The 26,194-nt window shown below is 43.9% G+C and overlaps 1 protein-coding gene across 2 annotated transcripts in view; it reads right to left on the bottom strand.

The window, feature by feature from the left end:
• Nucleotides 1-19,238: 19,238 nt before the first annotated feature.
• Nucleotides 19,239-26,194, bottom strand: part of RNGTT (RNA guanylyltransferase and 5'-phosphatase) — a 245,163-nt gene continuing 238,207 nt past the window's right edge. For both annotated transcript variants that reach the window (XM_025294588.3, XM_006055334.4), the window contains 2 exons: nucleotides 23,328-23,451; nucleotides 19,239-21,839 (listed from right to left, as the gene is read on the bottom strand). In XM_025294588.3, the coding sequence (XP_025150373.1) occupies nucleotides 21,682-21,839; nucleotides 23,328-23,451 (282 nt within the window). In that variant the 3' untranslated portion in view covers nucleotides 19,239-21,681. The remainder of the gene's footprint in view (nucleotides 21,840-23,327; nucleotides 23,452-26,194) is intronic.

The following is a 26,194-nucleotide window of genomic DNA, read 5'->3' on the forward strand; positions in this document are numbered from 1 at the left end:
ACCACCACCAAAGGGGTGGGCAAACCACCGAAGCCACCCCTCCAGCCCAACCCCTGGACACACCCTTACCCTCACCCCGTGTAAGGGAGTAATCCCCCACCCCACCCCACGCTGCTGCTGCTGCTGCTAAGTCGCTTCAGTCATATCCGACTCTGTGCGACCCCAGAGACGGCAGCCCACCAGGCTCCGCCCCCCCTGGGATTCTCCAGGCAAGAACACTGGAGTGGGTTGCCATTTCCTTCTCCAATGCATGAAAGTGAAGTCGCTCACTTGTGCCTGACTCTTAGCGACTCCATGGACTGCAGCCTACCAGGCTCCTCTGCCCATGGGATTTTCCAGGCAAGAGTACTGGAGTGGGGTGCCATTGCCTTCTCCGATGCTGCTGCTGGGCCCCTAAAAAGCCTTGCCTGGATTTCATGTCTGGCCTCTTTGTCTATTGATTAAGGAGACCAAGAACACTGGTCGGTAACACCATCCCTCCCAAACACATAATCTGACTCCTCTCCATTTCCTCAATATAGTGATGTCACGTTTTTAGCTAAATCAGTGACTAGTTCAATGTTTCCAGCACAGTTGAGCCACTTTGTAAACTAGAACGACATTTTCTTTTGTTTCGCTTTTGGTTTTCCTGTAGTTAGTCATGGCCAGTTGGCTTGGTTTTCCCGTTAACTAAAGAATTCACCTGCTAATGCAGGAGGTGTAAGAGAGGCAGGTTTGATCCCTGGGTCAGGAAGATCCTCTAGAGTAGGAAATGGTTATCTGCTCCAGTACTCTTGCCTGGAGAATCCCATGGACAGAGGAGCCTCGTGGGCCACAGTCCAGGGGGTGGCAAAGAGTTGGACACAACTGAGCACGTGTGTATTATTAAATCACTGATTCATCCCCAGCCTCTTTGGTTGAACACCAGTTTCCTTAATACCTTCCAGCAAAACAAGCCTTCTGTGGGACCCTTTCTGCCAAGCCCTCTTTCCTTCTGGACCCTCCCTCTCCTGCTAGGGTGGGAGACGCTGCTCTCTAGGCGGCTGCCCAGGTGGCATATAGGGGTTTCTCATTCATTCTCCGCCTGAAAAATCCCTTTGCCTTCAGAAGGCCTCTTGGAGACGATTATGGGATGCTTCCTCCAGTAGAAGAAGCTACACAAAACTTTTTTAAAAACTAGAACAATTTTGGATTCCCCCTGTAACTACACTGGAAACTACTCTTAGCCACATGCATGCCTTGGCTTTCTGAGGCTACAAAAGGGAATCCCCTCTTTGGTTTTAAATCCACTGAAGCCTCTGCTCTGCCAGTCTGATTGCTGCAAGGGCATAGAACATATGCTGCTGGCATTTTTTTCCAGGTGCACACATGGTAATTTAACTGAATGCTATCATAGACTTTCTAGGTGAAAAAGCCTCCTGGGCTTGTTTTAATGAATAGATAAAGCTCATTTGTAATTAGTACATTTAGTTGTTAATATGTAAATGAGGCCTGCTGGTATCTGTAATTAGCACCAAATTCTTGACAGGGAAGGATGCTGCCAAAATATTGTGTTGACCAAAAAGTTCGTTCGGGTTTTTCTGTGCAGCCTACAGAAAAAAACCAAATGAAATTTTTGGCCAATACAATACTTAGGAAAGTCTGTAATCTTCAAAGTCTCCAGCCACTCGAGGGAGGACCTCCCAGACCTCATCTCCAGCCCGGCCTCCTCTTTTAGGCTCCCCTTCCCATGTCCAGCCAGACCCTCCTCTCTGTATTCCAGAAGCATCTTGATTTAGCCCATTGCTAAACTCAAGTTCTGTTCCCTCCCTAACCTTGCAGCCCTTTCTAAGAAGCCCAGTCCTGGGTTACAGCCATTGTCTTCCCCTCACAGTCATCCCACCCAGCAGGCTCCCCTTATTGGCAGCCCCCCCCCCCCCCCCCGCTCCGCCCCCCCCCCCCCCCCCCCCCCCCCCCCCCCCCCGCACCGACCCAGAAACACAGGCCTCTTCTGACCTCACCGCTGCCGGGGTGGAAAGTGCCACCGTGTCTTTCCAAGGTCTCCCCACCTCCTTTCTTGATAGTACCGTTCATTTCCCAGGTTTCAGCCAAGTATGATTTTTCCAAATCACCTCTTTACAGCTTTCAGGTCTGAGGTTTCAACTCAGCATCCCCTGCGGAGATGCCAAGATTCCCCACTCCCCAAGTCCAATGTAAGCACCCTGCCCCACCAGCCTCCTCAACACCCCAGACTATCCCCCTGCAGTGTTTAAGAACTCAGCAAGGTGTTTGCTTGTTCATTTGTCTGCCTCCCTTCTTATGAACAGGGATGTGTTGCTACCCTCATCAACTAACACACAGTAGATCATCAACAAATACTCTCAAAAGAATGACTGAGTTAGTGTTCTCAGATTATTTTTTAAATTTCTCCATCAATTCTTGTTATTTGATTATTTTGCCAGCAAACCGACTCCCACCCCCTGCATGCAAGGGAAACCTTTGTCTTCATCTTGCTTGATTGACCTTGAGCCCTGAATTAGCAAAGCCTGAGCAAGCTCTTGTATCTGGTCTTATTGCCGCTGCCACCCTGACCCTCCTGTCCCCGTCCCCCTCCACAGATACATGCACTGCTCTGAAAAGCTGGGTGGGACAGGGCCGGGGCCCTGCCCAGGGTCAGGAGAGTGGGATCTTTCCTTCTCTGGGGCTGGGACACCTAGGACCAACCGGCTGCCCTGACTGGCCCCCCTGGCTGGCCCGCGTGGCTTTGAAGCTGAAGGCAGAGCCCGCCTTCCTGGCTCCCCTCCCCCCAGCTCTGCCACATTGTATATGATTTTGTCGCCTCCATCACTCACATCTGCAGCCACCGGCCCCCAATGCAGATTAAGTCCTTTGATGGCAGGCTCTGAAAGCCCGAGGAAGATATTCTCTTTGGTAGGAACATTTGAAATAACATCTTTTCAAGTGTGTGAAAGATCGGAATATGAATAGGATGGGGGTGTGGTAGGAAGGGGTTGTGAAAGGAGGGGGCTGGGGCCTGCAGCTTGGTCTATTCTGAAAGGGGTGGCCCTGAAGCTGGCTTTCTTTTCTCTGCACAATGACAAAATCACTGTGGTGACATTTACAGCCTGTATCTCTTTGACATTTTTAAATCTCTGACATCATCACAAAGCACCGTAGCCTGTGCGTTGGTAAGGGAAAAGCTTTGTGTGTGGGGTTGTCTGGAAGATACCAACGAAGCCTGGTTAGCTCCATCAAGACTGCTCTCTGAGTTTCTGGGTCACTGAGACATTGGTTATAGTCTTCTGGGCGGCATCTGAATCATGTAGAAGGGGGTCGGGGGTGGGTGGAGAGGACCAAGTGCCTCCTCACAAGTCATTGCAGACGTGGCCAGCGTGTCAGGCTCATCTTGTCCATCCCTCTTGGGATGGACGGGAACGGACAGCAATGGAAGTCTTCCAGGTGCAGGATGCTGTCACGGACTCAACCCAACCTTCACAGTTGGGTGTTGGAGGCCAGCCCTGGCCCAATACCCCTTAGAATCAAGGAAAATGAAGGAGCCTCCATTTTTCATGCGCTAGGAATAGAGTCCAGCAACCCGGGTGGCTCCTGGGGCCTTTGGCTCCGCCCCTCACATCCCCTAGCTCCTTGGGGTGGTGACTCAATGGACAAAGCTCACAAACAAGCACTTGGCCTGGAAGGCAAAAGAACAATAACCCTGAAGTCCCAGTGAGGAATCATTTGGATGCCTATAAATAAATCACCCTCCTCCCCCATTTTCTACATGACAGCCATCACGATATCAGCCTCAACATTTGTTGCCCAGTTAATACTCCTTTAGAAGCCAGTGTGATGCCAAAGTCTAGCGGTCTGCACGCACTTAACAACAACGCCCAGCAAAGATGCCAATCACAGGATGCCTTCCGCCTTGCTGAATATGCTATTCCTTGCACGGAAGAAGCAAAAGGGAGGGGAAAAGCGGGGAGAAAAGGGGCTGCAGCCCTGCAACAGGATTAGCCAAGCTGGAGTCTAAAACAGACTCTTCAGCACAGGGCGATCCTGGACCATGTCCTCTAGAAAAACCCATCACTGGCTGGTTCCGGGACAGCAGTTTTAAACCAGCCATGCTGTAGCTGTGTACTGACAGACACATCACCTCCACATCCAAGAGGGTTGCTGAGTGGTGTAACCCTGAGTGGTGTAACCCTAAGTGATGTGTGTCGGTTGCTCTTCCGTTTGGAAACAGGAGACAGAGTCAGCTTTGTACCCAGGATTGCTTCTCTGTCATCTTTACAAATACACATAAACAGGTCTGACAACTTGTTAGGTGCCAAGCATAAGGGAGGATATTTTGTCAGTCACCCATGTAAGGGACAGTTACATGACCACTGGGACAGGTATGCATGAATACCCCAAACTTGTGCCCAGACTGCTTCGGTCCTTAAGCTTTTTGGATTGTAGAACTCTTTGAGTATTAATTAGGTAGAATCTCTGAACTCTTGTTCCAGAAATAATGTACCTATACACAAATTTTGCTATAATTTTTCCTATAATTTCCCTGGAAACCAGGGATCTTTGGAGCTCATTTATAGACTCCAGGTTAAGATCCTAGCTTAGGAGTTGAAAAAAGTCCCTCCAAGGAGAATATTCTTCACTGAAACTGGCTAAATATTGAGTTCTCTCTGAAAACATTATAAACACATTATAAGTGATTGGTTTTATTAAAATTCAAATTATTGACTTCTCAGGAATGTTTCTGCGGATAAAGTAATATAATCCTGGGGCATGAAGGAGGAAGGTGGTCTCCAGGGAGCAGGCTAGAAGGAACTGGTTTTCTCCAGAACTCACAGTCGCAGTTGCCTCCAGAGACTGAGCTGGCGCGCGTCACTGATGTTTTCTTGGATGTCTTGTCTGCTTCTGATAATTTATTTGAGCAACGTGCATCGAGAGTGTGTTTAGTGACTGTGTTGGTGACGGCTTTCATGCAGGTTCATTCACCCGGGTGTGATTTATTGCCCACCGGCTGCGCTGTGATTTGGTGCAGCTGAAATGATTCTGGGGGTGGGTGGGGGCTGGCTCCTGGTCTCCATCTGTTTGGTTGCCACCTTTTCCTTCCCCAGCACTCCAGAGGCACTCTTCAGGGTGGTCACCAGAAGTGGAGGTTTTAGGAATCAGTCTAACCCAAATTCTTAGCTGGGCTGTGGAACGGCTGGGTTTTCTCATTTCTCCCAGGGTAGCTAAAACAGCGAGCTGCTTTCCAGGGTATTGGCTGATTCCAGGGAGAGCTGAGAGGGGGGACCAGGCCACCCTGTTGCTGGTGGCCTGCCGGAGTGGGAGGGACTCTGAGAGCCAGTGCTGAGCTCTTGGCTTTGCAAACTCGACAGGGAAGCAGTTTTTCTTTTCTTTTTTTTAAAAAAATATTTTATTAGGGACTTCCCTGGTGGGCCAGTGGCTAAGACTCTGTTTTTCCAATGCAGGGGGTGCTGGTTCAATCCCTGGTCAGGGAACTAAGATTTCACATACCTTACTGTATCACCAATAGATAAAAAATAAATCAAAAATTTTTAAGTATTTTATTTCATTTTGGCATGCCATGCGACATGTAAGATCTTAGTTCTCCAACTAGATACTGAACTCATGCCCCCTTACACTGGAAGCACAGAGTCTTCACTGGGACTACCAGAGAGGTCCCAGGATGCAGTCTTCCTAACGCCCACAGAGGCACAGAAGGGGTGAGCAGGGTCCTAGAAATGACCCCCTCTTGATGGGTATGATGGTGGGCCCACGTCAGAGTGGAGGAGGAGGTCCTGGGAGTGGATCCCTGTCTGACGGCTGCCCAGGACTGAGGAGCCACCGTGTAGACAGACAGGACAAGGTCCCGCCATCTGCTCGGCACTGGTATTTGGGACTGAGGTTTGCTGTAGCGTCAACAGGACTCTGGCCTCTCAGGGGAAGGCCCTGCTTCCCTCCAGGACTACTGGAGTGGGTGGCAGATGTAAATCAATACTCTCTCGGCTTACGTGTTGCCACAAATCATTTTCCAGGGACTTCCTATTGGGCACCTTGTCTTCTCAACTGTGGGGCAAGTTCCAGAAGAAGAACTGTGTCTTCTGTTTTTTAAGGTCCACCTACGGCTCCATGGACAGAGTCCCTGGGGTTGCAAAGTGCCAGATGCGACAGCGGCTAACACTTTCACTTTCACTATGGCTCTAAGGCTGGCCCTGAACTTGTGGAAATCAGGTTCTCTGGCCACATGCCTTCGCTCATGCAGTCATGAGTCCCCCTAAAATGCAACTTTGTTCACCAGCAAAATCTGAAGTGACCAGAGTACACATCACTGTGAAGACCCACATTGAATGCCACCACAAGGCCATGTGGAAAAAAAGAATGAGGAGTCAAGTCCCAGCTAGACCTCCTCTGGATCACATGAGCTTGGTTTCTCTGAGTCTGCTCCCCTGAGCAATGGGAGTGATGATAACAATTTCCCACAGCTGCTGTCAGGGTTCAATCGTGGGTTAGATGTGGGTTTTGTTGTTGTTGTTTAGTCACCAAATTCCGACTCTTTTGTACCCCATGGACTGTAGCCCACCAGATCCTCTGTCCATGGGATTCTCCAGGCAAGAATACTGGAGTGGGTTGCCATTTCCTCCTCCAGGGGATCTTCCCAACCCAGGGATTGAACCCGTGTCTCCTGCATTGGCAGGAGGATTCTCTACCTGGGAAGCCCAAAACTCACTAGAAACTTCTCATCAGCGTTCACTCTAGATTACGGCCTTTCCACCGGGAAGCAGCTTCCCAAAGCCAACCCAGAGACCCTCAGCCTCTCTTAGACCTCCACAGCAATGTGTACCCTCATGGCTCACACTGCTTCTGCCTGTGTCATCACTCAACTGTGCAATATATAGTAGCTGTCTACCCCTACCCCAACCCTCAACCCTAAGACACATTCACTTTTTAAATAAAATTTGTTATTTTCCTTATTAAGGTAGAGCCAATTTATAATAGTATATGAGTTTCAAATGTACTACACAGTGGTACACAATTCTTAAGGGAGGTATTCCATTTATAGTTATTATAAAATATTGGCTATATTCCCCATATTGTATCTTTATAATTGATTTATTATATACATCGTAGTGGGTACCTCTGAATTCCCTACCTTCCTCTCTCTCCACTGGTAACCAAGAGTTCTCTGTATCTGTGAGTTTGTTACTTTTTTGTAATGTTCACTAGTTTGCTTTAAGATGTCACATATAAGTGATAACACACAGTATTTGTTTTTCTCTGCTAGCTTATTTCACACAGCATGCTGCTGCTGCTAAGTTGCTTCAGTCATGTCCGACTCTGTGCGACCCCATAGACGGCAGCCCACCAGGCTCCCCCATCCCTGGGATTCTCCAGGCAAGAACACTGGAGTGGGTTGCCATTTCCTTCTCCATTGCATGAAAGTGAAAAGTGAAAGTGAAGTCACTCAGTTGTGTCCGACTCAGCGACCCCATGGACTGCAGCCTACCAGGCTCCTCCGTCCATGGGATTGTCCAGGCAAGAGTACTGGAGTGGGGTGCCATCACACAGCATAATACCCTCCAAATCCATCCATGGTGTTGCAGATGGCAACATTTCATCTTTTTTATGGTTGAGTAGTGTTCTATGGTATATAGACACCACATCTTCTTTATCCATTCATCTGTTAATAGATGCTTAGGTGGCTTCCATGTCTTGGCTACTGTAAATAGTGTTTCTGTGCACATTGGGATTGGGATGCAGATATCTTTTTTACTTATTTTTTGTTATTTTCGGATATATGCCCAGGAGTGAAATTACTGGATGAGAGGGTTTTTCTATTTTTAGTTTTTTTGAGGAAACTCCATACTGTTTTCTACCATGCCGATGGCACCAATTTACATTCCCACCAACAGTGCATGAGGGCTCCTTTTCTCCACTTCCTCACTATACACATTCATTTTTGTAAGCTCCTCAGGGCCAAGTGGACCTCTAGTTCAGATTTACACACACCAGAGCCTCCAGCGCATAAAGGATTAAGGGCCACTGCCTGAACTGAATCATTTACTGCCGTGGAATAAATATTCAAGTTCTAAGAAGAAAGTCACATCAAAACACACAGTAGCGATGTTTCAAACTTGAAGATTTCCTCTGCAACAAAACTCTGTTTTTCTATCAGCAGCAGGCTTAGCCAGTCATGTGAATAATTTTAAACAGCCTGAAAAATTACCATTGATTTCGAAGCATTGATTTTCTGCACCACAGTAACACATTAAATCTCTTTTCAAAAAAAGACAAAAGAGAACTAAAAGAATAAACTTTCACTCCAAAGGGTGGGGGTAAGGGGGTACTTATACAACAAAATTAATTTAGTAATTTGTCTATTTTTATAGTGGATGACCTGTGAAGGACATTTCGCTTCTATAGAGAAAACCCTGTTATGTAATAAAGCTCAGCTGTGGTCCCAAAGAAGGGGGAGCTGACATGTCACTGGCTACCAGAGTGACATTGCGTGACACAGACCACAGGGCCACCTCCTCTGCCTGAGGCTCTGGAACCTGGGGACTGGCAGGGGAGCCTTGAAACTGCCCACTTGGGTCCAAGCCCCCACCCCCGCAACCTCCCCCAACCCGGGGTTTGCATCCATAGGTGGTTACCTCCCAAGGCAGATGTTACGCCTCCAAGTCTGGGTCCTGAGTCAGGTCAGCTCTTGGTTTGATTTGTTTTATTATTTAAATGACAGGTTTAGAAAAGGAGTATTGCTTCTCAACTCAAAAGAAGAAATCTCCTCCGGCATATGTGTGATGATCTAACCACCATTCATAATTTTTTCCAAGCCAACCTTGTTTCTGTGACCTTTAGTAAATCTTGTTATTCCCAGCAGAAAATGCTCAGAGCTAAAACAGTCTCATTATAACTTAGTCTTTATACTGAAAAAAAAATTTTTTCCCCACTGTCCTTTACCTCACCGTCCTCTGAATGCTCCCCCTCCCCCCGCACAAAAGAGACCCTGAAACTCCCATACTTGGTTTCAAGCTGAAAGCAGATTTCATTTATTTATTTATTTTTAGAACGCATCAGTTAAATCTGTTAATCTTTTTTGAGTTGAAGGACTGGAAGAAATCACACATCGTTTCTGATGTGATATACCCATGGGCGGTTTTGCATTCTACCCAAAGATAGCTCAACTTCATTTTAAGATGTTTTGCCTTCTATGGCAATCAAAATCAAACTTTTGTAAGTAGACGTGTGCGTGTGGGTTACGCAACTCCTGTCAGCGGTGCCTGCGGTCTTTGCTTGACCTTGGATGAACAGCTAAGCCTTGGAGGTGGGTGTGTGCATCAAAGCTGCCTACAAGCACACGGGTACCCCAGGTTGCTCAAGCTCCAGGATGAGAAGAGGGTAAAGGACAGTCACCTCTGGGCTATGTATAGGCTTTGTGAAAGGTCACATCGTCTGCCTAATTGGAATCAACTTTCTTTCATGTCTGTTTTTATCTCCACGGGGAGAAATGCCAAGTGAGCTGGGAATTAAGAAGTCAGGGAGCCAGCTGTGTAACCTTGTTAAAGTCACGTTAGACTTTGGGTCTCACTTTGCTTATTTCTAAAATGGGACCAGATATGTTTGAAGGCAACTTCCAGCTCACATTCAGGTTCTTGCTTTTTTCCTGGGAAGATCCCAGGAAGTGTTCCGAGTTCAGGTAGTCACTTCCCCCTAGTCAGATGTCATCCAGCCAGCCTCCTGCATGTCATTGCTTTTTTCCTGCCATGTGAACAGCATCTGGGTCCTCACCCCAGGGCAGTGTCTTCCTTTCTGCCCACACCTCAGTGGGCTCCCTCCAGCCCTGCCCACCCCACCACCAGCCCCCTCCACTGGCTCCCATCAACAATATATCTGGGGTAATATATTTGTAACCAGGACAAGCTTTGGGAAAACCTCTGTTACTGTTCCTAGGCAAGTTGAGTGTTGCTATTATCATAAACTCTAAAGTTTCCTCAAATTTTCCACTTACTTGTTCTCCTTATATGAAACGTGATCTTTCCCCAAATGTAATACTTCCTATGCAACCCCTTTAAAGGAGACCACTGCATTCATTCAAATGAAATTATTCAGGACCTACTATTTGTTGGGCTCAAGAAAAGCTTGTTGAGTGAATAAATGAATGGGTAAATGTACCCTACTGGGTGCTACAGGAGATTCAGAAACAAGTTCTCTCCCCAGCCTTTAAGAGGATGGTCTATCTATGGCAGTGGAAAGGATTAAACACATACAGAAATAGTTGGAATACAAGCAGTGCCAATATTCATGGTATGGTAACACCACCTGTAAATACTGAAAGCTATATTACTTGAAAACTAGTTGGGAAATAGCCACTTCCCTACCTACCCCCTGCAAGTGTCTTTCCGCTCCCAGCTATCCTACCTCTTGCTTGGAGTTCCCAAGTGTTAGTCATTCAGTCGTGTCTGACTCTTTGTGACTCCATGCACTGTAGGCCCACCAGGCTCCTCTGTCCATGGAATTCTCCAGACAAAAATTCTGGAGTGGGTTGGAATCCTCAGACCTCACCCAAACCTAGCAACCAGGGAAGGTTAACATCTGAGGCTTGGCAGGGAGCCTCAGGTATGCTGCTGCAGAGCTGATCTGATTGGTCAGTACCCTTGCCTAACTAACCCGTTAGTTAACATTTGAACTATCTCTACTGAATGAGTAAAGCTCAGCTAACTGCCAAATAATAACAACAATAAAAATAAAAGTGAGTAAAGAAAAATATTGGGAAAGTTGGTTCCATTCTCAACTACAGTGATGGGCACCAGCCAAAAGAGGGCATTACATTCCCTGGCCACAGAGACCAGCTCAGGAATGAGCAAATGACCAACCAGATTAAACGGGATGTAACAAAACTTTGGCTGGCACTGTTGGTAGAGAGATATTTGTTCTTTATGATGGATGTGAACTAAGATGTGATTCTTGAGAAACCATGGGCTACCATATGACGCTCAATGATGCTAGGAGTTGAGTGATGGGAAGTTCCTAGATCAAGCCACTTCTGAAGTCAAGCATGCCTTGGAGACTTCAGTTATCTAGCGTAGATAAGTTTGGTTTTCTGTTACAGTGTAACAGGAAAAGTCCTGATACTGGGATGAGGCAGCAAAGGAAATACAGAGTCAGAGATGTGGGAAACAGTGCCCTGTCATTCCCAGTTCCCTTCTTTCTTAGCTTTTTCGAGCCAGCTCTCCACAATCCCGGAATTTAGTCCCTTTCCTCTTTGCCATTTCCCAGGCCATCAACCCCTTCTGACTTTTACTTGATTTCCTACCCAGTCTGGGGTAAAATTCTTCACCCTTTTAACCTTCTGTTTTCACCTTGTTAATCTCTAACCCTGGGTCATCAGAACAACACTCCTTAGCTCTTTTCCCATCATGGCAAACTCAGAAAATAACAATCTTTGAACGACACCCTGGGGTAAACTAGAGATTTAGGGTGTCTTGGGGGGAAAAGTCTATTATATTTTTTATATTATGAAATTGTGATTTAAAGAAAAGTAAAACACAAAGTCCCAGGGAAAATGGAGATTTGTATTAAACTTCAAAATAAAATCTTTTCAAAATGTTAAATGAGAAATAGGAACTTTCTTCCAAGGACATGACTTTTTTACATCTGTTTTTACACTACAAATGCTGTCCTCAAATCCTGATCAAAACTTTTTAATGGTAATCTCTTCAATTTTGGGGGGAGTCCCTATCAACAAGAAACTGCACATGTTAGAAATTAAAAAATTATAACCATTTTCTGGGAATCTTTCAAAATGTCAACAGCTGAAATTATAAAGAACCAAATAATGTTTTCTCTTTTCAGTTCTACGTATAAATGTCTTGTGATTTCTTGCTGCAATCTCTTATGATAAAACAAATGAACTTTGAATCCAATAGGATTATTTTTAAATCGATTATTTCCAAATAATGAGAAGTCCTAATGTACAGAATGCATGTGTATTTTTAAAGCAATCTCCTTGTACCTAAAATAAAAACTATCACAATAGATCATCAGTCATGGTGAGAGCTTCCCAACCACTGTTTCAAGACACCTTGCTGTGTGGCCAGGGGGGTTCTAAGTATGCTATAGCAGTGTGGACCCTCTTGGCCCCCAGGATGACCAGGTGGTGCCTGGACTATAGCCTTCAGATGAGAGTTGCCTCTGGGCTCCTGCAGGCAAAAGCACAATGATCAGCATCAAGGACTGTGATGTACGATGCTTTACTATGGAGACTGGGAGAGACCAGCTATGCAGCATGACTGCTCAGCTGGACAGAGAGCCCATGGTGTTACCAAGCACACAGCTGCTGTGGCTAACTAATCAAAAGGGGCTCCTGGGAGGGCTTTAGCATGTGGCAATAAGTGTCTGCCTTTATGTATGTCAGATGCTTGAGCCCACTAGACGTATCATCACAAACTGAATGCACCCTGTGTAACCACGACCCCTTGGAATGGTAATTTATCTGTTGACATAGAGTGCAAGTTGCTCAGTTCTGTCTGACTCTTTGCAATCCCATGGATGGTAGCCCTCCAGGGTCCTTTGTTCATGAGGATCCTCCAGGCCAGAATACTGGAGTGGGTACCAGTTCCCTTCTCCAGGGGATCTTCCCATCCCAGGGATTGAACCCAGGTCTCCCACATTGCAGGCAGATTCTTTAGAGTCTGAGCCACTAGGGAAGCCCATCTGTTGACACAGATTAAACCCCAAACCCCTCCACCTCCATTTCCTCCTATTTTCTCTTGCTTTTTCCTTGATCCCAGCCATCACTACCATCCTTCGGAAGGTCACCTGGAAACCCAATTCAAGGGCTTTTTCTCAGTCTTTGACTCTTTACAACTTTCCTGGAGCAATCAGAACCATCTTCTGCCTCTTCCAGCAAGAAACATTTCTCTCCTAGGCCAGGACCAGGAGGTTTTGTGTGACTTGTTAAGGAGACTTGAGTGTGGCTCCTCTAACCGTGGGATTCTCCAGGCAAGTATACTGGAGTGGGTTGTCATGCCTTCCTTGTAGAGCCCTGAAGGCTCTAAGAAAACACATACAAATGTGCACACACACAGACACACAGACTGGGCTAAATGGAGTAGGGCCAGGTTTCAGAGAAGCAGTATTTGTAATCACATTAAAAAGCCAAGGCTACTACTTTGGCTTTTAGCATTTTTCATCTTTGAATGCTCAATAAAAACATTTTTGGCAAAGGAAAAAGAAAACAAAACATCTCTCTCTCTCTCGGCTCCTGTGTACTGTACATTCTTGAGTTTCTTTTTCTTCTACCCACTAACACAGGGGGCTCTGACCCTCCGGTACTCCAAGCCTTCTAATCCACTGTTTCTACCATTACTACTGTGTGGATGAATTTAAAATCTTGCTAGTGGTCTGCTTGTTCAAGTTCCAGTTCTACATTTCTGCCTTCTCTTTGGACAATTCCATTTAAATCTCCGGACAGCACCTCCCGCTCATCATGCCTAGAGGCTCCTTCTGCATTCCAGTCCAACTCAGCTCTTCCTTCTCACTTCCCTGCTTTTGTTAAGGGCACCACTATCCCCCAACTAGGCTCAAACCCTTGAGGGTAAACTTGACTTCTCAACTACTGCTGAATCCTGACGATCTCCCTCTTGAATGCCTGTCACACCCATCTCCTCGACTTCGGTAGATGCCACCCCATTCTGTGTTCTTTACCTCTCACCTGGATTACTACAGTAGCCTCCCAACTGGCCTACCATCTTGTTTTTTCTGTCTCCTGCCACTTTTGGCAGATTATTACCAGCTTATTTCAGCATAAAACTCACTTGCTTATTTTTAAATTTTTTTTAAATTTTCTTGTTTAAAAGCTTTCAATAGCTCTTTACTGTTGATTGAATTTAGCTTAACTTCTTAGCCTAACCTTCAAATTCCTTCATAATCTGTCCCCAGCCTATCTATGTAACCTGAATTTATTTATAGATTCTAGAAATACTTATTGAACTCCTATACTTTGTGCCAGACTGGCCGAGGTACTGGACAAGCAAACATATATGTTAGATCATAACTGCTGGTAAAAAAAATACTAATTCAGGTAAGGAGGTACATGGTGATGGGAGAGGCATTTTATTTTATTATTTTTTATTTTTTGGGGCACACCATGAGGCACATGGGATCTTAGTTCCCCAACCAGGGATTGAACCCACACTCCTTACATTGGAAGCATGGAGGCTTAACCAATGGACCACCACGGAAGTCCAGGAGAGGCATTTTAGATGAGATGGTGAGGAAAGCCTTCTGGATGAGGAGACATTTGTCTGTAAAGACTTGAATGAAGGGAGCAAGCATGAGCCTTACAGACACAGAGGGGAAGGGCACTTCAGGTAGAGGGAAAAGAAAGTTCCAGTCCTTAAATTCAGAGCACGCTTGGCAAATTGGAGAAACAGCAGGGGGGCAGAATGGATGAGCAGAGTGAACAAGGAGGAAGAGAAGACAAGAGAGAATGAGGTCTCAGGGTCAGGTTATATAGGCCTGGGGGATGATGGTGTGCATTTAGGATTTAATCGCGAATGAGGTGGAAGACACGCGAAGGCTGTAACTAGTAAAGTGACATGTTCTAAAAAATACTACAGACAGCTGTGGGGAGACTGGATAGGGGAGGGGATGAGCGAGAGTGAAAATTGAGTGACCAGTTAGGAGGCTACTGCAATCATCCAGGCAAGAGATGAAATGAGAGGTTTAGGGAGGGTGGTGGTGTTTGGTTGCTGTGTCCGATTCTTTGCAACACCATGGGCTGTAGCCCGCCAGGCTCCTCTGTCCATGGGATTTCCCAGGCAGTAATACTGGAATGCATAGCCATGCCCTCCTCCAGAGGACCTTCCCAACCCATTGGCAGGCAGATTCTTTACCACTGAGCCATCCATGTCTCCCAAAGATAGGAGACATCATTAAACTCTGACTACAGTTAAGATGCTAGCATCTGCTGGTGGATTGGATGTGACGTGTCAGAGAAAGAAAAGGATCCAGGATGATTCTGAAGCAACTGGAAAGACAGTTGCCATGTACTGGGCTCCATGAGAAGCAGGTGGGAACAGAAGTTGACAGGAGGAGGAACGTTCAGTCTGGGGTATATAAGTCTGAGGTGACTATCAGATAGCCACATGAAGACGTCAGGCTGTCAGTTGGATATCTGAGCCCAGAATTGACAAGAGGCCAGGCTAGAAATAAATGGGGAAGCTGTTTGTGTGTAGATGGCACTAGTGTTCAGAGAGTGGGAGTGATCTCTTACAGACTATAGACGGAGGCCAGTGGACTGAGCCTGGGTCAGTATCCCATGTAGAGGTTGAGAAGGTACAAGAGGGATCAGGAAGGTCAAAGGAAAGCAAACGAGGAGACTATGATGGCCTGGAAACCAAGGGCAGAAAGGGTTCAACAAGGAGGGAGTAGTTTAGGAATCGGACCACGTCCCCTGCAGTGGAAGCACAGAGTCTTAACCACTAGATCACCAGGGAAGTCCTAAGGATGGAGTGGTTTGTGGCTTGTTTAAAAATAATTGTGTGTGTATATGTGTGTGTTGCATATGCACACGCGTGTAATGGAGGATGGGAGACTGGTTTGTGCACTCTAAATATTCATAAAAAGAAACTGCCAGATTGATCGTTGCTGAATCTGGGTAGGTGGGAGTTCATGTTATCATTTTCCATATTTGTGTATCAATTTGAAATTTTCCATTAAAAAGAAGGGATGAAACAAAACAGGGAGAAACTGAGATGCGGATGGCACTGACAGGTCAGTGAGGAGTGGACGGGACCTGTACAGGCAGTGGTGCTGGTGATGAGAGAAATCTCAGCAGGGAGGAGAGCCTGTTGGTAGTGGGTTCAAGAGAGATGGGGTGGAAAGGAATGAGCGAGGACCATCACCTCCTTCTGGGGATTCAGTGGGAAAGGGGAACAAAGAAGTGGGTCGCTAGCTGGAAGGAGATCAAGGGGCCAGAGGTGGGTAGGGGGGTAGTTGAGCTCAGGATGGAGTGATTATAGCCATATTTCCTACCACTGTCCTGAACAAAAGCTCTAGACACACCGGAAAGCATCCATCCCCTCCACATTCTCTGTCCGCAAGCCCCCAATCCATCCCACCCATCCACCAAGGCCCGGACCAGCTCCCACCTCTGGCATCACCCTAACTGTATGTGATGCATCCGGGTGTACCGTTTCTACCCACAGGCAGAATTTTGAAGGATTCATTATGGGAAAGTTCTGGCTGTGTGTGCAGTTGGAGTCTCGGCAGCCCTCAGCTTTAGTGTGTGTCTGAGCTCACTGTGTGTTTATGCTGTAGATTCAAACTGCACAACACTCCCCTGACAGCCTTCAGAGGGGAAGCAGAACTTCTCCACAAACGGAATTCTTATTCCTTTAGATCCTGGAAGACAGCATTCGATAGTAGCAAGGAGAAGAGTATCTTCCACTTGCCTTTCTCACTCTAAAAGACATGGCTAGAAGCACGGTTCACACTAAGGGATCATGGACTGGTATTTATTTTTGAAACTAACTGAAAAGCCTCAGCTGTTACCCAAGGACTTCTCTTTGAAAACATCAGAAGTTGGGCGGGAGTAGGTGGGTGGGGAGAAGGAGCCTTCTAGTTTCAGATGTGGCAAGCTCCGTGAAACTGCACTGAAAAATGAGATGTGATGAAAAACACTGCTTCGCTCACACCTCCCTCAGAGTGTATCACAGTGAGGAGACCAGGGCACCAGTTCTTAAGATTCTTCCTGCTGGGAAGATTCCCTCAGAAGTATTCATTTTCAGTGTAAAAGGCAAGAACAGACAAGACACTTCTAATCAGAATTAAATACAAGATGCATCAGAGATGGACTGTGAAGAAATTCTTAAGAAACAAGAGATGTTATCAATGTTTCTGTGATGATGAGAAGGCTAAAGGGACAATGTTTTTGTTCCTATACAGCTAAACTGAGGGCAAGAAGAGTAAACACAACTTTTTTTTTTTTTTAAACTGGATTGTAAGTTGATTTTCAATGTTGTGTTAGTTTCAACTGAATCACTGTACTATATACCTGAAACTAACACAACATGTATATATATTCTTCTACAAATTCTTGTCCCTTATGGATTATTACTAAATACTGAGTATTGACTGAGTCTCAGTAGCATGAACAGAAAGGCATGTGAACCTTCGGCCCCTAATTACTGCCGGTGCTCACTGCTGCCAAGCCCTGTGTCATGTATGTGTTATGTATGACCAAGTCCCTCCACTCTCGAAGTCTGGGGAGACCATCACAACACAGGGTGACAGCCAACAGGCCACCTGTGGTGGAAAGGCCTCCCTGATCCTGGAAGTAAGGGAGCTTGGGGCTTTCGGACAGAAAGCACCATGAGCAGAGGTTCCTGGGTAGAGAGAGGTAGAGAGCTGAGATAGCCAGGAGCCACACTACGCCGAGACCCAAACCTGGACGTACAGGCAGAGACACGGTCACAGAGGGCCTCTGACACCAGGGAGCTCTGACTGGGGGGGAACAACAGAGGCAGGTTTGCAGTTTCAAACGATCATTTTGGTGGCAGCGATCTAAAGGGGAAATAGTCCATGTGCCAGCTTCAAAGTTGTGAAAATTGGTGACTCTTATTGGTGTGATGTGCTGTCAAAGCCAAAGTCTGTTTTCCTGTTATATTCAGCTATGCTTATTTTTGTACCTCCAAGAGGTGAGGGTTTCATTCTATTTATTTTCAAACATTCAATTTCCTTGTTCACCTATGCAGCTTAGATCACAAGAGCACAATGTAATCAATCATGGTGATGTAAGTGGATGGTAGTTACTATGAAAATGACCTTCAGCTATCGATCTGGGACAGCTTCTTCCCCTGCACTTACAAGCCCCTGCCTGGAATTTCACTGGTGCAACAGTTCCCAACACTGGTCTATGAAAAAGTTTTCACCAGTTTGGGGTTAAATGTAGAGCCAATGGACAGTGTGGTGAGACATCCGTAAAACAAACTCTGTTTTATGTAATTACATGTCTTTTCTTTGAACTTATGTCCTACTTGCTTTTTGGGAATTAAGATTCCCTTTACTTTATGAAACAACGGCAACAGTTTTTTGTAAATATCCTTTCATGGCAAAACAGTTGGCAACGCCAGATCTGTGCAGTGATTTTTTTGAAATGTGAAATTGTCTTAGAAGCCTGGAAGGCCCAGCGGTCACCTGACAGCTGAGTCTGGGGAGAGGACTGGCACATCTGGGTTGACCAAGGCTGATACTGGACCTGCCAAAGTGTCAGAGCTGACAGCAAACTATGTGACAGTCAGAAAACACTGGCCCAGTGTGTGACTTAATCACTTATTTCCTCTTAATTGCATCTTTGGAATTAAGCATCTTAATGAGGATTATTAAACTCCTGCCTCTGTGTCACTCACATTTAAACACTGTTTAATTTAAATGTGACTTAGTAAGTTCCTAAAAATATATTTACTTTCCTGCTCCCAACTTCATTTTACTTTGGAGAGAGGTGCTCATAACCTATTACCTGTTAGCACTGAAGAAACAACTTAAACAGTTTGGGACCCTGGCACGAAAGCATCCCTCCCCACAAGAGCTGTACCAGAGCCTTTCGGCAAGTACTTACTACACCATCAATCAGGACAGCAGAGCCTGGTGTGCTGCAGTCCATGGGGTTGCAAACAGCTGGACACCACTGAGCGACTAAACAACAAATTAGGTGAAGGAGGTGAAAGACCTATGTTTGGTTCTCAGCTCACAACTCACTAGCTATGTAACCTTGGGGCAAAGCTTTCTCAACTGCAAAATGAAGTTGAGATGGTATCTCCCTGAACAAAGTGGTTGTGTTTGGGGTTTGGTGAATATTCCACAAGGGTGATATTGCTATTATCGTGAATATAGGGTAGTCACAAAACACTGGCTTTTACACAAGAATCATGTTAGACCTGAGAAGGTTCTTTTTGATCATCTTTATAGATGGGGAGAAATGAGTCCTAGAGTGGACAGAAATCCAAAGGAGGCGGAGCCTAGACTTGGTCTCTGGGTCTAGCCCAAGATTTTCTCTAACACATTAGTTTTTCCTACCTGGAAGCATTTGATGCATAATTTTCAAGTTTCGTGGTTTCTCAGGAAGAAAAATAGAGGATTTTCCAAGTTTTTATGCTAATCTCAAGAATGCAACAAAACTAGGTGGATGTTGAGGGGCATGGTTGAGAGGATCTGATAAAAGCAACAAAAGGGACACAAAAGCATCACCAGTAAAACATAGAAGATACACTTTCTGTTATTTTAAATCAGTAGTTTTATTACAATATGGACTGACACACAATTAGAGAAGGAATGTCCTGACATTTTCTGAGCATTTCACGGAAAGCAAATGTAACCAGCCAGGCAGTCAAGTCTTCCACATCTTTTTCAAACACAGAGCAAAATCTTTTATCTGTGATAACAAAGGAAAGTAAAGTTTTCTTATTCTTGTCTACATAACTTCAGCGTCAGAAAACAGTTATTAGGAAGTGGGCTGAGACAGAAGTATTTCCTTCATGACGTCCCAAATCGTGCCTCCAGACTTCCACCCCGATTATTTTCTGGATGACTTTTTATGACACTATGGATGGTAATGTGTTCAGGGGCTAAATGGGATCTACTTACTATACATCACTACAACTGAAAGGGAGAGATAAATTAAGAAAATTAAGTCCTGGAAAATGCACAAAGGCAAAGAGAAAATATCTGAGTGTACTGAAGATGAGATGCTCTTTTCACGTAACTCATTTAAAAGGTTACAATTACCATAAACATTTTAACTCCATTAAAGATCGCTGACAAAGGCTTGCTCTCTCATCAGCAAAAGGCTTCTGCCTTTACACGAGCTTGGAAGAAAGCATCACACCGTGTGAAAAGAGCCACTAATCCTGGGGAAGCAGGTGTCAGACTATCAGGAGTTGCATAGGCTTTTCAGATCCATTTTGTACAAGACACCATGAAACCTTGACCAATTTCCACCTTTCAATGGTTGCAGTAGCAATCAGATGTTTTTATCCCTGTAGCACTCAAACACACAAAAGTGCTCTAGGAAAGAAACACTACAATGGCATTTTGAATAAATTCACATTACATAACTTGGGAACAATAAAGGGAGAAGCCCAAGCATGACTCCAGTATTTCATATAGAAAAGCACTGCAGGAGAAAACTTTGTTTAAAAACATTAAAACTCAAATGAATAGAAATACACTTTTGGTTAATCTGTGCTGTTTCATATAGAAATCCTATCAGATATTCAATCTACTAGGTGACTCGTTTGGATTTTCATGTCTCACTGTCTTAGTAGAAGAATGTACACTGCTGCCTATACTCACATATATATGCATTTACATATATAAAATTCAGATAATGAAAATTTGTTTTAAATACACATACTTAAAACCTGTACCCTAAAAATAAATACATTGGCCTCCAGTAAGCTAATTCTCAAGAGTTCCTTGACAAACCAATCAGAACACAGTTTCTCAACAATGGCACGTGACGAATTAGCCACTCTTTAAATCCATTATCTATCAGTAAATGTGTTAAAATTCAGATGTACAACCGAAATAGCATTCCCAGAATAGAAGATGAGAGAAAATTCTGGCTTTGAAAATAAATGTCTTGGCTTCCTTCATGTTTAGTTCCTACAGATGTCTAGTCTTTGCCTCTGCATTTATCTAGCAGTGGGAGAGCATTTTCCAGGGACAGCGTTCTCTTCCACTGATGTTACCTTCTAATCAAAGGAGTCGGCTGGCCTTTCCTTTGCAGTTTTGTGTAAAGGAACTAATACAACATTGTGTATATACCTGATATCACTCCCATCATCACAGTGAGTTGTGTGTTTTAATGTAATTTACAATGCGCCGATACCACCGAGGTAAGGGAGAAGTAGCCCTGGCATTAAAAAAAGCCTCCCAGAAGAACACCACACATGGACTGGGCGGTATATCTCCATGTTTTATGAAGTGACTCAAGACCACTGCCAGAGTGGACAGACTGGGTATGTCTGATACTGTAGTTCAAACCACAGACTCGATATACTTCCTTTAGAAAGAATGACATTCACAAGATGGAGCTTTACTTTTTTACTTTTACAGTTCCAAAACAACTTAAAATGATATAAACCAGACCAAGTTGTTTAATACAGTACAATATTTAACAACCTTGTCATTTGGTTTTGAATACCAGAATTTCAGAGATGTAGGAAATCCATGATAAATAATAGCAAGAATGTTTAATGCCACTGCCTAAATGTTTTAAAAGGAAAATCTATCATAGTTGAAATATAACTTCTAAAAAAAGACAATGTTCTATGCACTCACAGTTCCAGATTGCTAACTTTATAAATTAAAGCAAAAGTTATCCATATATAAACAAGGCCTCTTTTTCATTGATTTTGATCTCATTTAAACCTTGAGATATTTCAATCTTCAGATTCCACAAGGTAAGGCTGAATTTATCAGATATAAATAAAATGTTTAAGTCCATGATGTACTGTAGCACTGAGGAAACAAAAACATCAAATATTTACAGACTGGCTACAATACTTTTTTTTTTTTTTTTTAAGTCACATGTGTATCAACATCAAGCCACACTCTTTTTTTTTTTTTTTTTAATTTCTCTGGTTGCAAAAAATGGGACAACAGCACTTTTTCTCACTCATCTTTCCTCTCAGTCCTGAAGTCAGAGGCAGGTCTTTAGGTCAAAGGTCTTTTGGGAGGTGGTGGAGGCATGAGCTCTGTGTCTGGGTCTGGATGATGCTTTCGCTTCTGTCCTTGAGAAGCTGCTGCACATCTGTCAATGAACTCGAAGAGCATCTCCTTGGTGACAGGGTTGGAGATACTGTTGCACACAGCTGTGGAAAAAGGGAAACACGTGTCTCGTATGAGGGTTCATGAAGGGAGCTGACTCGCCCCAGGGAGATGAAGACAGGAGAGGTTTCCATCCCAACAGGCTAGAACGTTCCATCTTGCCGATGTGGGTGACTTGCTGCGAATTAAACTGCTCCTCTCTCCCCCACCCCTGAAATGAGTGCATTGCTGGTGGCTTTTCATTTTTCGGCAGAGCCATGTGGCTTGTGGGATCTTAGTTCCCAGACCAGGGATCTACCCCACGTCCCCTGCATTGGAAGCACTGGGCCCCCAGGGAAGTCCCTCTAGTGGTTCTTCACTATTAATTCTAGAACAAAATGTTTAAGTATTTGGGTTTAAGCCTGTCTTCACCACAGTTTTCCATCCTTCCAAACAGTCTGTATTGCATATAGGTCTCGTGCAATGCATCCCACTCCAGTCCATGTTAATACAGTTTCTAAAGAAAACACACCCTGTGTCCTTCAGCCTCTCTCTCTCTCAGAGAGAAGTGCACACTGGCACGTGTGTAACACAGCACACTAAGGCTTTGTTGTAGCTGGGAAAGCATATTTTTCTTTATTTTAGTAGCTTGTTTGAAGTAAGGTATTATAACAAAATGACTATTAAATAAAGCACCTTTTCTTATGTGATCAAAACTGTAACTTGGTTTTAGAAAAAAAGACATGGGCTTAATTACTCCTCTTTTTTGAAATTAACTCATCCTGTCTGAACACAAATAGTTCTAACAAGAATCTTTTGAATGTATAAAAGTAACTTTTAAGCTGTAAAACTCAAACTGGCAATTTCTTTATTATCTCTTAAGCTTATCATACCACCATCAGCACCTTCACTGACTGAGCACTCTTAAAGTTCACAATCCCATTAACCTTTAATCTTGGTTTGTTTGTTTTTTTTTCCAATTCCACTAAAAGCTCAATCCAGAGTTGCCTGAAGTAGTAGTTTACCTTATAAAAATAATTAATGCATGCTGCTCCTCATGAAACAAGCTTACTACTCTGAATTCCCAAAGCAATCACACTGTACCCAGAGCACATCCTGAAGATAGCATACCAAATTTTACATTTTTTTTTTAAGCTTTTCATTGACTTTGTTCTCCATTGTTTGTAAAGCTATTTTAGGAGCTGGAAATTACATTCTCCCCTGCTAATTCTGTCTTTTACCATCTGGCAAACGATGGTTTTTAGCGTTTTGAACAGATCTGCAATTACCGTGGTTTTTGTTATGGTTGTTGTTCAACAAATTCATCTTGTCCACAGCTCACCTTCTTGCCCTTTAAACTGCTTCCCTGAGCGCCTGGCAGGAGCCCACAGGTTGAAAGAGGACTGGAGTCACAGGCACAGACCTGCCACAAGCCCTCTTCCGTCTGGGTGACCTTCTCCCCTCTGAGCTGAACCGCGAAAGAGGTTCGTTCTAACACCTTACCTCTTTTGGGGGGTTTCATGTACCATCCACTGGAAGGCTGTCGTACTCACCCATGGCAGTGTTGTAGGCATTAGGAAAACTTTTATCTGTTCTCTGTCTCATAAAGACCCAGCTGTTGTTCTCGAATTTGCATTCTATAATTTTGTTGTCATACTGTTTTAGCTCTTTTGTCACCTGTTTTAAAAGAGAATTGACGAAAATATTTAAGTCATTTGACAGGCTCTTGCCTCCATTACGTGACAGATGCATAAGGGGATGCCAAAAACACTTCGGTGGCCCGTCACATGGAGCTCTTTGTCATCTGAAGCGTCTAATCAAGCCCAAGGATGCGGTACTCATTCCCCTGCATACTTGCTTATTAATCTGACATCTTATAAATAGGAGTGAAAACGGCTGCCAATAAATAGCAGTTAAAGGAAGCTATGCAGAAACCAGCCACTCCTGAGCCAGATGCAAATGTTACCATAGGGACCAGTGCCTCCAATACTGTCTGTGTCCCTCTGGCTTTCAGAAACTGAGTATCTGCAAAGGTTCCAAAAACTTTCAGAAAGGTCCCGCCATCTAAATTCCTATGTCAGAACCTAAGAGATCCCCTTTACTGGTTAAGATAAAAAGTTACACACAAGAGAGGAGACATTAGGATCTGATTCAGGCAATGTGCATCCTAAATATTTTGCTTTTTAAGCAGTGATAATTAACCAAAAAGCTCATCTTTAGGCTGTTTATTTACCCTTTTCATCTCCAAAACAGTAGGAATTTAGAGATGAAGCTGCTTTTGATATTAGGTGGTGGATTTTTTTGGCTACTTCACCTCAGATGATTGAATATGGATTACAACTTACTCTATCAAAGCTAACAAGTATCCATGGCAACTGTAGAGGCTTTTAAAAGATACTTCATCGGGCTGTGAGGATGGTTTTCATAAATAGGAATCTAAGCTTATCTTTGCAGTTTTCAAATCAAATGCCAGTCATAGTAATATTTTAATTCTGTCCTCATCTTTCACAGCTAACAACTTTTCCTCACAATATGGAAGATTGCAATCAGTTAACTTCATTAGCATTATTTGAAAGGCTCTCCCTTTTCTACCCACGTATTCACTACCACCTAGGAATATAAAGAGAAGCAAATTTTTTAAAGATGCTGTCAATTCACAGAATAGGCAGCTCATGTTTTCATAAAAACTTTCAAATTGTAGTCCTTTTCCCTTCTTCAGTATTACAGCTGATTGGACTAGTTGCATTTTCAACAAGTCTGACAGGACCAACACATTTCAGTGTGCCGGAACCAGACCTACCCAAGAAAATGATGTTCTACTTAGTAAACTTGATAATTCATTCTCAAATATTCATTATTCTAATCTCAACTCCCCTCCCTCCCTTCCGAGGGATCTACCTCCTTTTATTTTTGATACATGATCTATATCCAACCTAGGCAACTCACTCAGGTACAGGAACCACTTACATTACACCAGAAGTAGGGTCTAACAGGTGGGTTGCTAAACCTTTCAGATTCTTCCTTTTCTAATTTCTTAAATGGGCAATGGAGCTTCTAAGGCACCGGGACACTGGAGCAATAACAAATCAAAGTGTCCAACACACAGTAGCCCACCAGTAAAATTCTTAATTGAATATAAAGTCAGGAAATGAAACATTACTTGTAAACTTTAAAAAAAACAAGCTAAGCAAATTCACTAAAGAAACCAAGATGACATGAAAAGATATACTTTGAAAGCACTTGTCAAGAAAATTATATCATACACATTTACAAGAATGGCTTGTTTTCAATGTGCAGTCTGTACTTTTACTCACTACTGATCACAGGACACCTTTATCAAATAGCTTATCATTCTTGTGTTCCTAGCATCCAAATTATGTGTTGCTCAGTCTGACTATAGCGGTTGGGCTGTATTATTAAGTATCTGTTTGTATCTGTCCACATTAACACTCTGGGAAACAAGGCTTTCCAGAAAATGCAGGCACCTGCCACTATGCCAACCTAAATGTATTTCCATGTTCAAAAACAAGTACATTGCTGTTCATTCACCACACCAATAATATTCCCAAAATAGACACACTGTACTCATTTGGTCAGGTAATAAAATATATCTAACTGATAAACACAATACATCCCATATGTGTACAAAGACAGTTTTCATTAATGGTCAGATCAGAAGAATGACTGGCATACAGGGAAGGAGTTTAATTTTAGTATCTAAATTCTAATTGGTTACTATGACAATAATCATCCTCAGCCAATCATACATTATTATTTACTAAAACAGGATCTGGTTAGGCCTTTTATAATCAGCTCTGCTACCCTGTTTTGAGTTAATGAGAGGTTGCAAGTAATAAGAATAAAATATTTATAAATCAAGATTTTACATCTGTACCCATAATTACATTGGATTAATGAGCCACCCCACTCCAGTACTCTTGCCTGGAAGATCCCATGGACGGAGGAGCCTGGTGACTGCAGTCCATGGGGTCGCTAAGAGTCGGACACGACTGAGTGACTTCACTTTCACTTTTCACTTTCCTGCATTGGAGAAGGAAATGGCAACCCACTCCAGTGTTCTTGCCTGAAGAATCCCAGGGACAGGGAGCCTGGTGGGCTGCCTTCTATGGGGTCACAGAGTCAGACACAACTGAAGTGACTTAGCAGCAATGAGATTTATTGGGGTTTTTTTTGTGGGGGGAGAAAATACAGTGTATTTTATACTGAAGAAAATAATTTTTTTTCTTTCTTCTTGTCCATCTTATTGAGTAACACACTTTTGATACCATTTAAATCTACCAATAATCTGGTGTTATGAGACAGTCAGATGAAACCAGACCTAGTACCTCTCAAGATTTCAGATTAGCAGGTCAATGGAACAAAGGGCCCAAGACAGAAGAAGACAGAACCACAGCTGTTC

Source organism: Bubalus bubalis, chromosome 10 (genome assembly GCF_019923935.1).
Source record: "Bubalus bubalis isolate 160015118507 breed Murrah chromosome 10, NDDB_SH_1, whole genome shotgun sequence".
Classification (NCBI taxonomy): Eukaryota; Metazoa; Chordata; class Mammalia; order Artiodactyla; family Bovidae; genus Bubalus; species Bubalus bubalis.